This window comes from Arvicola amphibius, chromosome 12 (genome assembly GCF_903992535.2).
Source record: "Arvicola amphibius chromosome 12, mArvAmp1.2, whole genome shotgun sequence".
In the NCBI taxonomy this organism is placed as follows: Eukaryota; Metazoa; Chordata; class Mammalia; order Rodentia; family Cricetidae; genus Arvicola; species Arvicola amphibius.
The window spans coordinates 31,000,297-31,014,181 of NC_052058.2; the positions used below are offsets into that span (position 1 = coordinate 31,000,297).

The window sequence follows — 13,885 nt, forward strand, 5'->3', positions numbered from 1 at the left end:
CCTGGGAATTAGTAGGTGGATGAGCTGCAGGGTGTTACACATGTGTGTTAAAATATCTGAGAGAAAATTTAAGAGAGGGAATGTTTAGGCTGTCATGGTGGAGAAGGCATGGCGATATTGACGTGGGATGCAGGACTTCCTCACGCCACTGTGGACTAGGAAGTCAAGAAAGCAGGACAGGAAATTGCATGGAGCTAGCTAACCCAAGGGCTGTCTCTATTGGCCTACTTCCTTCAGCAGCTCTACCTCCTGGTTGCTACAGCCTTCTGAAATATCATGCTATCTTGAGAACAAGTATTCAAATTCTGAGCCTGGAGGGGACACTTGAGATTCAAGCCATAACAGCATAATAGCTGGCATTTGAACATGGTGGGGATGTGGGCAACAGATATCAGCAGAAAATTCGGTATGATAGTTCAAGACTGTCTCTGCCATTGGCCAATTTTTATCACTTACTTAGAGGAACATAATGCCATGTACACCAGATCAGTGGTTATGAAACAGCTGAGAGAGAGAACTAAGATGATCACTGTGAGTCACCACAGCCAGAGGTTGAGGAAGGATGGGAAAATGGGCAGACCCACAAGAGAAGTTTCGTAGGAATCCCTGATGGCTCGATCATCCAGAAAACCCACATGTTCCCATCCAGTGAGCAGGAAGCTCCAACTGCAGGGAGCAATCCTGCCCTGTAATCTCTGGACTAGTCCATGGTTTTAGTCCTGACAAGCCTCCGAGGGAAAGAGAAGGAGCATGCTCAAACAATTCCAGGTGAAAAATGAATCTTTGGAGAAGGAAAGACTGGAAGCGGAATTTGTGGGAGGGAAGGGGCCAGGGTCATGGCAGGACTGAGTTTTGCAGTGGAATTGACCATAGATTGGGCCCTGAGGGCAGGCTTCTTTCCAGGCGACAGATGCTACTCTTGCCAGGAAACTCCCCGACAGCTCTTCCAGGAAGGGGAGGGCTATCCTCCCATGTCCTGGATGTCTGAGCTGAATGAACCCTGTGTGCATTATTTTTAATTTGAAAGAGCCACCAAGGCCATGCAGAATGGAAGGGGTAGGTTCGTGTGTGGTTAGAAATAAATGCCTGTCTGAATTGAACCTTTTCTTAAAGTTGCTTTTATTAGGCCACCATGAATGTGTAGGGTCTGCCCATGGAAAGTGAGCTTCACCTCCAGCCTGTTTTCTTTCAGAGGCAACTAGCGTTGCTCGGTGCCTTGTGTACGGTACCAAGGGTGGTCTGTGCATATGTGTGCCCACATCTCTTGGTTTGCATGTTTCTACTTTAAAAATGAAAAATATTGTATGCTGGAGAGATGGCTCAGTGGTTAAGATCAGTAGCTGCTCTTGTAGAGGACCTGAGTTCAATTTCCAATACCCACACAGTTAGCTGCCTGTAACCCTGTTCTAGAGGATCTAATATCCTTCTCTGACCTCCACAGGGACTAGGCACACACATGGCAAAACAGACATCAAAACATTCATACAATAAAAATAATAAAGATAATTTTTAAAAATGAAAAAATTTCTGTGTATGTACGTGTGTACATGCACATACATGCATATTCCTGTACAGGTGTCCATGGAGGCCAAAAGGTGCAGCTGGAGGCAGTTGTGAGTGGCCCCACATACATGTTAGGAACCACACATGCATAGGAGTTTAGAAAGACAAAGCTGTGTAAAGGGCTACCAGTTCTAGTTCCATCCACGGCCATGAAGGCATCACCTCATTTCCTATTGTATTGTCTACTGTCCCCTCTGGACCCAGTGACCAAAGTAAGTGGGCTGAAAGCCAGGTCCACTTTGGGGGGAGGGAGGGCTAGTGGTACCCTAGAGAAATTCTGTAATGTCCTTGGGACAACATACTCAGTTCTTCAAGGTAGACATGATGGGTAACTAGACTATTTTAAATGAACAGTCTCTAGACAGTTATTAAGGTGGGGATCCCAGATCCAATACCATCACCTGGGAACTTACTCAGAATAGAAACTGATGGTGGAACCCTTAATATTTTTACAATGCCAATGTATGAAAACAGAGTGGCTATCCTAGAACCTGTGGACATGACTGTCGAGGCCATGAATTTCCTCACGTGACCTTGCCCTGAACCTTTGAGCTTATTGCAGCAGCAGCTGTTATGTGGCAAGAGCAGGCAGGTTGTGGGGCCGTGCTGATCTCTGTTCCTCTTGGGCATTTTAATTGACATGGGGCGTTGCTGAAGACTGTGAGAGCAGGTGCCTCATCTCTGTCTAACTCTTTCTTTGGGCTTTGATACTTGCCCTGATTCACTGCTCTGTAGCAGACAGGCCTTTCTGAGCATACCTCTTGGTTCTGAATGATGACTCCTATACAACTGTGTTGTTTTCGTTAGAGAATGGAATGCCCAGGAGAGGCATCGATCAGCCATTTATAGACTGTGCAGCAGCTGCTCTATACTTGCGGTTTGGGTCTGATCCTGGGGCTGGTTAATAGGGGTGTTTGCTGTGGCAAGCTTGAGAGTTATAGATGGGGTGCAGGAAAATGGGGTCCTCCCCTGCTGTGGGAAGGACAGTGATGAGGACAAGAAAGATGAGCCAGGAAGACAAGAAAGATGAGCCAGGAAGACATGGAGCCTGAGGCAATGCTTTATCTATAATATGATTATCAGAGCAGACCAGGTCTGGGGGAGCAGCTATCAAGGAACCTAGCTGGCTTGTGGGATTGTACCCTCCTGTATTTTTGGGGTGGGCCTGACCTAACTGGAGGTCCAGCAGAGACGTGTGGACTGGATTGGACTGGTGCATGGGGAGTTAATCCCTCCTGTAGGGGCCTGGCATGGGGTTGTGTTCCAAGAAGCAGATCCCAGTAGGCTTGGTGAGGAGCATGCTCATTGTAATCTGAATACATTTTCCCTTCTTTTCCAGGTTTAACCATGAGCTACCCAGGCTACCCCCCACCTGCAGGTGGTTACCCTCCAGCTGCTCCAGGTAAGAGGACTTGGGTGGATCCTTTGTGCAAAAAGATGGAGTCTGTTTCTCTTAGGCCCCAGAGGGCTCACCCATTGGGAGAGAGGCTGGAGAGGTCTGGATTTGGTTGATACTGGGAGGGCCTTATTAGCTGAGAAAGGCCTGCCACTCTCTGAGACTCTTTCTCCTTTGCAAAGTAGCTTCAAGGTTCTTTTCCTCCCCCGGCTGTACTGACAGCCTGTAGGGGTGCCCACCAAAGTACTGCTTCTAGCCACCTACCCTGTTTCGCGGAGTATGATTTTGGATTCTCTTCTGCTGAGGCCAATACCAAGCAAGGGTTGCTTCACTGTCCCTCCCTGTAGCTACTGAGAGCCTTGGTGATGAGGTGAAGTTACTCACATAGGGCGGCCGCAGGGCTTATCTTCCTTCTGAAACCGGCCCTTCTCCAGCAGAAATTCTGCTGTTGTGATGGCATGCTCCCAGGATTAGAAAGCCCTGGGTGAGACTTGAGCTGCCCTGGGTGAGATGAATCTGGCTGGTGCTGGCCACATTTCTGGCTCAGCCCTTACCTCAGCAGCCTGACGTCACGCTTGCCATCCTCTCCAGGTGTCTGCAGATATGAATGGGAGTGGTTGAGCGCCTTGCCCAGGACGCACGGCCAGCCAGCTCTGCTGCTGTCTTTTATGGGGTCCGTGTCCTCCGTCTGAGAATCCTTAGCATTCGTGGAGCTCCCTGCTGTCACATGCTCAGCACAGAGCCCAAGGCTGTATCTGTTCTCTCGCCCCATGGTGCTGGGCTTGACAGGACAAAGCTTAGCTGGATCCCCACAGAGGGCGGAACCTGCCTTTTCCCCTGGAATAAGGGAAACCTCCTCTCCTTCCCCTGACCCTCTTGCTCCAGTCTTTCTGGGTATTTATAACATTGGTGTGAGTCCCTGCTTGACTACTGCAGCATGTTCCTCTGCAGCCCTCTCTGCCCTTTCTTTGGGCCAGGCATGTGAGCTGATGAGTTTGGTGTTGCTTTCAGGTGGCGGTCCCTGGGGAGGTGCTGCCTATCCTCCTCTCCCCAGCATGCCCCCCATTGGACTGGATAACGTGGCCAACTATGCGGGGCAGTTCAACCAGGACTACCTCTCAGGCATGGTGAGTCAGGCCCCTGCCAAGGTACCCTGGGCTGGTGGCTGCAGGGCTGTAGAGATCAAGGCTCCCGAGATACCTCATGCCTGTCTATGTGAGCATAGAGTGCTGAGCAGAGACTTATACTATGAGGATCATCTACTTACCGCCCCCTCCAGGCATCAATTTTCCCATCTATATGTGGGGTAGAGATTCTTTGAGCTGATGGTCTTTCCGGGTCCTTGTGGTTCTGGGACGTTGGGTAAAGTTGGTACCTGCAGGGAAATTTGAGAATGTCTCATGAGCTGAGCACATCCTGGAGGGAAGAAAGGGTGGTTGTGGAGAGGTATGGGGGTGTTACACATACAGATTCTGTTTCGGTTGGGACTTGGCGGCCATGTCGCAGGTAGGTTAGGCTGTACTTGTTTTTATTTGTTGTCTTGCGTTTAGAAGAGTGTATTTTTTTAAAAAGATTTATTTATTATGTACACAATATTCTGTCTGCCTGTATGCCTGCATGCCAGAAGAGGGCACCAGTTCTTGTTATAGATGGTTGTGAGCCTCCATGTAGTTGCTGGGAATTGAACTCAGGACCTCTGGGAGAGCAGCCAGTACTCTTAAACTCTGAGCCATCTCTCTAACCCTAGAAGAGTGCATCTTATAATCAGAAAACAAATGTGCCCTTAATGGGAACAGTGCAACTAGTAGACACCCAAATGCAGCAAACAAAATCTCTGGGCTGGGAGATAACCCAGGCAGTCAAGTGCTTATTTTATCAGCCTTGGGCCCAGGGTTCAATTCCAAGGACCCATGTGAAAAAAGCCAGGTGTGGTCCTTGTAATCCTAGTGCTAGGGAGGTGGAGACAGGCAGATCCACTGGGCTTGCTGACTAGCCAGACTAGCCTATATGGTGATCCCACGGCCAGTGATAGATTCTGTCTCTAACAAGGTAAACAGCATATAACCTTGACCTCCATGTGCACCTGCAAACATGCAAAGCTCAGTCTAGGTATGCTTAGCATCTCTGGAAAGGAGACAGAAAATAACTTGTGTTACCAGATGGCGATATTGGAAAGTGACAGGTGTTTCTGAGCATTGTGGCAAGCACTTAGCATTCTGTAAGTAAATTCATGAGGACTAAAAGTTCCAGCCCAGCCTGGGCAACATAGAAAGACCCTGCCTCAAAAGAGAAGAATCAAAAGGAAGAACAGAGAGGGTGGGTAAGAGAGGGGTAGAAAAGAGTAAGGAAGATAGGAAATAGAAACATGGCCCTGATGGCATGATCTTAGCTTCTTGGGAGGCTAAAGCAGGAGGATCTCAAGTTCATGGCCCATTTGGGCTACAGGGTGAGTTCAAGGCCAGCCTGGGCAACATAGTGAGTCATTGTCTCAAAATAAGAAGTAAGAAGAGATAGGGATATAATGGTTAGTGGTAGAGCATTTGCCTATAATTCATGAAGCCATAGATTTGATCCCTAGTACCGGGAGGAGGGGATAGAATATGGTAAAGGGTCAGAGGTGCTGGCGGGGCAGTGTAGACTGAAGACCTTTAGGTGGAAGATGAAAAGAGAGACTTTGAACCAAGATCTGACATGGTAGAGAAATGTGCTGTGTGAATGTCTAGGAACAGCCAGTCCTTGAGATGGCCATGGGCCTGATGAGCTTGGGGACAGTGAAGAATAGGCCTCTGTGGTTGAAGAAGGGAAGTGAGGGATGAAGATGGGGGGACCCATTCTGCATTGGGCATCAGAGGCTGAGGTGAAGATTCATTCTTTTGTTCTGGGCACATGCAAACCTACCCAAGCCCCACCTACCTCAGTTGACTATTAGCAAACTCGTGTGATGGGGCCACCCCATGCCTACAGAAGGGGCCCCTCTACTTTCTGGCTCCTTGAGTGGTCGGCTCTGTCCAGTTAGTCTTAGTTGAAAGAAACAGCCTCATCTTCCATGTTTCCATTTCCAGAAGGGTTGGAGAGCCTGGATTACATATAGAGTGATATTCACTGAGCAAGTGTACCCATCATCCATGGTGGGACTGCCTTTCTTGTCCCATTGGGGTGGGGATAGGACTGAGCTGGCAGAATGGTGCCTGCATTCATTGCTAGGTGTACACAGTGCTGTGGGAGGGGTGGTTCTGCTAGGGGGCTCCTTACTTAGAGCCATTGCTAAACTTCATAAGGGTAGAGAGGCAGGGTACCGGCCTTTCTGGGCCTATGAGTCTCAGGCTCTACTTTGTGTACTTGGCAGGCAACCAACATGTCTGGGACATTTGGAGGCGCCAACATGCCAAACCTGTATCCTGGAGCTCCTGGGAGTGGCTATCCTCCAGTCCCCCCAGGTGGCTTTGGGCAGCCCCCTCCTGCCCAGCAGCCTGTCCCTCCTTATGGAATGTATCCACCCCCAGGGGGAAACCCATCATATCCCTCATACCCAGGGGCCCCTGTGCCAGGCCAACCCATGCCACCCCCTGGGCAGCAGGCCCCAGGGGCCTATCCTGGACAGCCTCCAATGACCTATCCTGGACAGTCACCGATGCCACCCCCTGGGCAGCAGCCAGTGCCAAGTTATCCAGGATACTCAGGATCCGGTACTGTTACCCCTGCTGTTCCTCCAGCCCAGGTGAGTGCTATCCAAATTGAGTTCAAAGGATGGACTCTGGTCCAGCCAGCAAGGCCTTGGGGGATTGAAGGCACAGGGAGAAGCTCAGGCCTCTAGTTACAGCATACTGTGTTAGAAAAACCATGCTGATTCCTCTTGTGCTCCCCACCCCAGGGCATACTCCTTAAGGTCAGGAAGCACTGCCTTGGGGGTTGCTCCTCATGTGAGGTGACTCCTAAGGCCTTCAGTCTCATGACCTCATGCCCAACAGGCCCATTATGTGGCCTCCTAGACAAATGTAAAGGACTCTCAGAATCCTCTCTGAGTGAGGAAGATTAGCAGTTCTGCCAGGGTTTATCTTGGCTCATTCTGGAGATCAGTGCATGTTTGCGATGCCTACAATTCATCGTCATGGTTACATGACCAAACCAGCCAAACACGGGGCTAGTGGTGTGTGCTGGCTTACTACTTTTAGACAGAGGGTCCTCTCCTTGCTTCTATTCCTCCCCTTGTACTACTGCCCACTCTTTCCCACTCTGCACTGGTACCCACTCTCGCTCCCTTATCTCTTCTCTGAGCGTACGTCCTTACTGCCTTGATGACCAGCACATACTAGCCACTGAAAAGATCACTCACTAGGCAACAGTAAGCCTGCGTATAAATACCTGAAGGAAACACACCTTAAAAGGAGGAAGGTTGACTTTGGCTGCTTGGGCCTTGTCAGTGTAGGCCTGTGGTGGGGCAGAACATCATTGTAAGAAGCAGTTGGTGAATCAAAGCTGTCTACCTCCTAGCAGATGGGAAGCAAAGAATGAAAGGGGCGTGGGCCTCAGCATCCCCTTCACAGACCTGTTCCCCCCTAGTGACCTGCTGTCTTCCCAGTAACCATTCTAACAGTAGCTGGTTTTAAACAGCACCTTCGACACATGAGCCTTGGGGTATTTATGTTTAGTACTTTTTTTGACTTCGAGTTTCCTTTAGGTGCCTCAGCTCTTAGAGAAGGGGGCATTATCTGGGGCGTAGGAGGAGGTGGAAGAGTCTTGCACCTTAGGGTGGCATGGGTGGGTCATCTTACCTGTGGCTGTTTGTTTGAGTAGTTTGGAAACCGAGGCACCATCACAGATGCTTCTGGATTTGACCCCTTGCGAGATGCTGAGGTCCTCCGGAAGGCCATGAAGGGCTTTGGTAAGAGACCAGACTGAGGCAGAGGCAGGCAGATCCCTGGGCAGTTCACTGTGTGGGAGGGGTAGGCAAGCCTGGCCAGGGAGATGAAAGTAGAGCTGTCTTAGATGTCCAGGAGAATGAATTGGAGGCCCTAGACTGGAGAGTCCATGGCCACACCGTAGAGCGTCCTCTTAACCCGCAGCATGCCTACTCCTTCCTCTTTCTCAGGAACGGATGAACAAGCCATCATCGATTGCCTAGGGAGCCGTTCTAACAGGCAGCGGCAGCAGATCCTCCTGTCCTTCAAGACGGCCTATGGCAAGGTGAGGAGCAGAGGGGAATGCAGGAAGACCACTGAGGCCTGGTTCTCCTCAGCCCAGCTGCAGGGCCTGCAACCAGCATAGCTACAGGCCCACTCACTCCGCTTTTCCAGGAATTGGGACCTCATAGGACTAGATCTCTAGGATGGACAGCAGGCTTAGTTAGGGTTGTTTCAGGGTCTAGCTTTGGCTTTGCCGAGACCAGTCTGTAGATCGGTCATTTTCCCCCCTACCCAGCCTCCATCTCCCCTCCTCTGCTTTCAGGGGATCCAGGGAGGTTTAGTTAATGGAAGAGCTTTGGTGGAAAAGGCTTAAGGGGGTTGCGTTTTGAGCTCCCCGGGTTTTGAGTCTTAGGTAAAGTACATTAATACGGAACATGTGAGTGCTCTTGCTCAGGCTTCTTCCCATGGCTGGACTGATACTGTCAGCCCCATCGTCTGCAGTGTTCTGCATCTGTGTATTTTTTTTTGTTTGTCCAATCAGGATTTGATCAAAGACCTAAAATCAGAGCTGTCAGGAAACTTTGAGAAGACTATCCTGGCCCTGATGAAGACCCCGGTCCTGTTTGATGTCTGTGAGATAAAGGAAGCCATCAAGGTGTGTCCTTGTGCTCATGGGTGCCTGCCGTCACGGGTGTGCATAGCCACAGCTCGAGTGCGAGAGGACTGGGTGATGTGTTACCTACTCACTAGTCGCTGCCTACCCTGACTTCTGGGCATTCCTGGCTACAGCCCATGAGATTTAGAAGGAGCGCATAGTAGTTTTTTAGAGAGGCGGGTAACATGTTATTCCTCACAGGGACTATCTGTCTCCATCTCGACCAGACTGGGTTATGGAGGACCCAGATGACAGAAGGGGTTTAGGGCTGTTGTTGATCATTCTCACTCACTAGAGAGTATTTGTTGCTGGCAAATAGCAGCATGAGGAGCCAGAGCAGCAGAGGAGGACACCACCCAGTTGGGGGTGGGAGAGGTAGGGCTGGAACTAGGACACAGAAGAGACTTCTGTCTTTGTCTCCACTGCTTTCTGAGCACCACCTCACTCTCCTGGCTGCTGGGTCTGTCCTGTGCTGTCTCAGAGATGTCTGTCCCCACATCTGCCCCTTCCCAGACATCCAACTCTAGAAGAACCCAAATTCCTCACAGGGCCTTTTCCTGCGGCTTAACTTGACTGTCTGTCTTCCTAGGTCTAGTCGATTTTGACCATAGGGCAGGTCCTGTGTGGGCTCTACAGCCACTTGGCTGTGTGTCCTGTGAGTAGAGGTGGGTCCCTACTCGGCACCCTGATGGAGCTACTCGCTCAGAGGCATGCTGGGCACAACAGATTCCACCTCCGCTATAGGTTGAGAGCTTTGTATGTGGTCTGGAAGGGAGAGAAGACCGCCGGAAATCCAACACCTGTTGTAGACTAGAGGGTGCTAAGGACAGACAGGGTGGCAATGGCCTTGGCCTGGGAGTGTTCAGAGCCCACCTCCAGTTTTAGGAGAAGTTGGTGGAATGCTAGAACATCACAGGTGTGCTGAATAGCTGTTGTGTCCCTGAGCACCATGAGAGGAGACAGTGGATATTCTTTCAGGACATACAGGGAGATTTGGGTAAGGTGCAAACGTGCCCATCCTTTGTAAGTCAGTAGCGTGCCAGCTGTGGTATCATAAAACACCATGTCAGCTAGACGTTCTTCACAGATTAGCCCATTCAGCCCCACTAAGGACTCCTTGGGAGGTAGGCACACATACATTCCCTTTATAGATGAGAAACTTGCTCGAGGTTACACAGTGAGCTGCAGAGCTAAGATCCAGGCTGATACAAAAGCCAGGCCTCCATCCTGTTTTCTACCTTCCTGCCGTCCTGGGCACAGCCATTGCTTTTGTCCCTTCTGGCTTCTTTTCCTAGATGTCTCCAGAGAGTCCACTCGGGACTCTAGCTGTTTTGTATCCGTTATAATCTTACTTTTGGACTGTGCTTCCGTTCACTATCTTACTCAGGGCCAGAACTTGGCAGAAACACATTGATGTGCACCTCAGCCTGGCTCAGCTGGGTGTGGTGTGGGATAGTCACTGTACACTTCCCCTTTTCTCATTCAGTTTCCTGGTGCGTGGGGATGACCCCATGTGTGGTGGTGCTTACTGTGTCCTTATCTCCTGGTCTAGGGCTGGGAGGGAAGCTGGCTTCTCAGGCATGAGTGGGGTATGTGTGTCTGTGTTGAGGGGCCTCTGTTGCTGATGTCCTTCTGGATGCTAGTGAGGGCCCAGTCACCAGCAAGAGGTCTGTTATATTCTCTGCTACCATAGGGAGCTGGTACTGATGAGGCCTGCCTGATCGAAATCCTCGCTTCCCGAAGTAATGAACACATCCAGGAACTAAACCGAGCCTACAAAACAGGTTGGAAGCTCCCTAGCCTGTGCTCTTTACAAATGGTTTTGTTTCTGAAGCCTCAATGTCCTTGGCCTCTTTGTCCCCTATTTCCTGTCACGCCCAACTCTCTGGGCTTTGATCCAAAGCCTAGCCCTGCGTGCTGTTTACATACAGGGCAGGTGCCTGTGGTTGGGAAGGGCGGGGAAAATCTTGTAGGGTTTGGGCCAGGCCTGACCAGAGGTCAGATCAGCCTGGAGTCATAAACTTATATGATCCTAAAAGGTTCAATGGGGCACCTGTCACCTCTAGTCTGTGTGAGACCCTTGTCATGCCCATCCCCCCTCCTCCTGTTAACTATATCTTTAGAGGTAGCAGGCCTGGTGTGTGTCTTTCAGAATTTAAAAAGACTCTGGAGGAGGCCATTCGAAGTGACACATCAGGACACTTCCAGCGGCTCCTCATCTCTCTCTCTCAGGTACCTTCCTCACAACGAGATGTTGGAGAGGAAATTGGAAGGTGGGAGAGGAGAGAGGGGTGCATCAAAGCACTGGCAGATGAATGAGGAGGGAGGGGTGTGATCTTCCAAAAAGTGGCTTGACCTTACAGCCTCCTTCCTTTCAGGGAAACCGTGATGAGAGCACAAACGTGGACATGTCCCTTGTGCAGAGAGACGTCCAGGTGCGTATGGTGTCCAACAAGGTGCCACTGTGGGGTCTAAACCAGAGTTGGGTCACACTTCCTGCTTTGTGGTTAGGTACTCAGTGACGGGAAGAGCGATAGCCACCGGTCAGTTAGTTCCTTGTTGCTGAGGGGCTCGGATACTTGAATAGGCCCCGCCCTCTGGGTTTCCCGGGTAATAAATGCTGCAGCAGATCACGGGTGTGGAACTTGCCGCGATAGGGTACTTTCCCATGCAGGTACTGCTAGGTGTGTGAAGGTGCCCGTCTATCCAGCTTCTGAGTTTGCGGACTTAGAAATGAGCTGTCACCTTAGCCCCAAATCCTTAAGCTTTGCCATTATTGCTTTATGAGTTGAAGACGGAAGAGGCACATCTGAATTCCTACCTGCTGGGCAGTTCAGTCTGTCCTGCCTTCTTAGCAGGTGGCCAGACCTCCCCCAGCCTTCTCGGAAAGGCTGGCTTCTGCCCTTTCTTCTCCCTTCTTGACTGCTCAGATCTCAACCTGACAGTGTCCTGGGGCATCAGTGCCCTTAACTTCATGACTTTCTGGGGCAAGGTTGCTTGCTGATTGGCAAATAGTTGTGGTTCAAACCTTCATAGGTTTTAAAAAGCTCTGATGCTCAATTCAACAAACATGATACATGTAAAGAACCATGGAGAAAAGTCTGGGGGAAGCCCCACATGTGCTTTTTTTTTTAAGATTTATTTTTATGTTGGTGAATGTCTTGCCTACATGCATGTCTGTGAATCATATGTATGCCTGGTGCCTGGGGGGTGGGGTCAAAGAAGGTGTTGGGTTCACTGCTGAGCTGGCTCCATTCCAGGAACTGGTTTTGTTTAGCTTTGTTTGTTTTTGTTTTTTTCTGATATGGGTTCTTTGTGTATCTCTGTCTGTCCTGGAGCTCACTCTTTAGACCACGCTGGCCTCGAGCTCACAGAAATCCACCTGCCTCTGCCTCTCGAGTGCTGGGCTTAGAGGCGTGCACCACTACCACCTGGCTCATGATTGGTTTTTAAGCGTGATAGTTATCATCATCCTGTGTGTTTCTTATAGAGGGGGAAGCTGCTTTCCATGATTGGGGAATGAATGTCACATGGAAATCTGGCAACTGGCTTCTCCTGAGACCTAGGTCTGTCAGCCAAGGACCCGCGCTCCTTCCTGTTGCTAAGAAGTGCTGCTCTGAGGAGCTGGCTAGAGTCTCTTCTAGTTTTCCCACTCATTTTTTTCTCCATGTGACCCCTTGGGCTTCAGAGTCATGATCTCAAGTCAGATCTAATCCTTATATTTTGTGTATGAGAAGATCGAGGCTCGGGAGCCAGAGCTGTGTCTAGCAAGCTGCTTCCGAGCTAGGACTTAAGTCCAGGCTCCTCTTCCCTCCTTTGTGGCGCTGGGCTCTGGTCTCAGAATCCTCTGTGCTCCAAATGGGCAGATGAGAGGATGTGGATGGCCGAGTTTGGGTCTGCAGCAAGTGCAGCTTGCAGGGTTCAGAAGACTGTGCTCCCACTCCAGGGCCCTGCCCTTCCATGGGCTCTGAAGAGCTAAATGCTGCCTAGGTGATCTTAGCCTGGGGCCTAGCTGATGCTTGTTGTATACATGCGTCTTCCTCCCTATCCAGGAGTTGTATGCAGCTGGGGAGAACCGCCTAGGAACAGATGAGTCCAAGTTCAATGCAATTCTGTGCTCACGGAGCCGGGCGCACCTGGTGGCAGGTAAGACAGCCCTGGGTCAGCCAGAGGAGGGCAGACAGGACAGTACATGGAGAAAAAAGCCTACAGAATATTCAGTTGGTGTCTCTGTATGGACTTTCACTAAAAGACTGAGAAAATTTCCTGCAAACTTTGCCTGTAGGACAAAGGAAAAGACGAGGAAGTGGGTTGCCATGCACTGAAATGAGGGATGTCAGCGTAAGGAAAGCAGTGGTCCAGCGGGCAGAAGCACAGTTCTCCTCTGACCTTCACACACAGGGCATGTGCCTTCCCCCCAATAGCAACAAATAAACACAACACAAAACAAAACAACAACAACAACAACAAAAAACATTCCAGCACTGCTGGGTAACATTTACTTATTGAATATGTAAAATAGGTTTCTGCCTATCAGGTGTAGTCTGTTTTCATGGGTTCTGCTTTATGTCAGGAGACAAGTATTCAGTACAGACTGGAACAGAAAAAGAACAGACTGGAACCGGGTAGAAGGTGAAGGGATAGAGTTCAGGGAGGGTTGGAGCAGTCCTCTATGGTATAAGAGAACAGCCATGGGGCTTCGTGTATCTGGAGCAGATAGAATGATGGTAGCAGGAGGTGGGATCCGGTGGTGGACAGCTCTGCTGACAGTTCAGGGAGTTAGGGGTTCATCCTGAGAAGGCCAGGAGTCACAGGAGGGCCTCAGTGGAATACATCTTCCCTCAGCTTGCAGATGACAGCATGTTTCCAGATTGCCTAGGTGACCTTGGGCATCGGGTGTGAAGAAAAGAGGGTGAAGGATTCACAGTTGAGCAGGAGGCGGTGGTAGCCTGGATAGAGAGTTGGTAGAAGGGACTAGAGTCCAGCCTGCTTGTGGGTAAGCTGGACATGGTGTGTTGGAGTCAGGCGGCCTAGGAGGACAGGGATTCCATCAGCTGAGCAAGTGGGAAGGCAGTGGCCCTCAGCTGAGAGTAAGAGCTGTGGGCGGAATAGACATCCGGAGCAAAGGACATCAGAAAGGTAATACTG

At 50.3% G+C, this 13,885-nt stretch overlaps 1 protein-coding gene across 2 annotated transcripts in view; it reads left to right on the forward strand.

The window, feature by feature from the left end:
- The window catches only part of Anxa11 (annexin A11), a 44,335-nt gene that overhangs the window by 24,987 nt on the left and 5,463 nt on the right, over window positions 1–13,885 (forward strand). For both annotated transcript variants that reach the window (XM_038349300.2, XM_038349298.2), the window contains 10 exons: window positions 2,903–2,965; window positions 3,971–4,086; window positions 6,306–6,677; window positions 7,754–7,841; window positions 8,049–8,143; window positions 8,624–8,737; window positions 10,431–10,521; window positions 10,890–10,969; window positions 11,116–11,172; window positions 12,790–12,883. In XM_038349300.2, coding sequence (XP_038205228.1) covers window positions 2,911–2,965; window positions 3,971–4,086; window positions 6,306–6,677; window positions 7,754–7,841; window positions 8,049–8,143; window positions 8,624–8,737; window positions 10,431–10,521; window positions 10,890–10,969; window positions 11,116–11,172; window positions 12,790–12,883 — 1,162 coding nt within the window. In that variant the 5' untranslated portion in view covers window positions 2,903–2,910. The remainder of the gene's footprint in view (window positions 1–2,902; window positions 2,966–3,970; window positions 4,087–6,305; window positions 6,678–7,753; window positions 7,842–8,048; window positions 8,144–8,623; window positions 8,738–10,430; window positions 10,522–10,889; window positions 10,970–11,115; window positions 11,173–12,789; window positions 12,884–13,885) is intronic.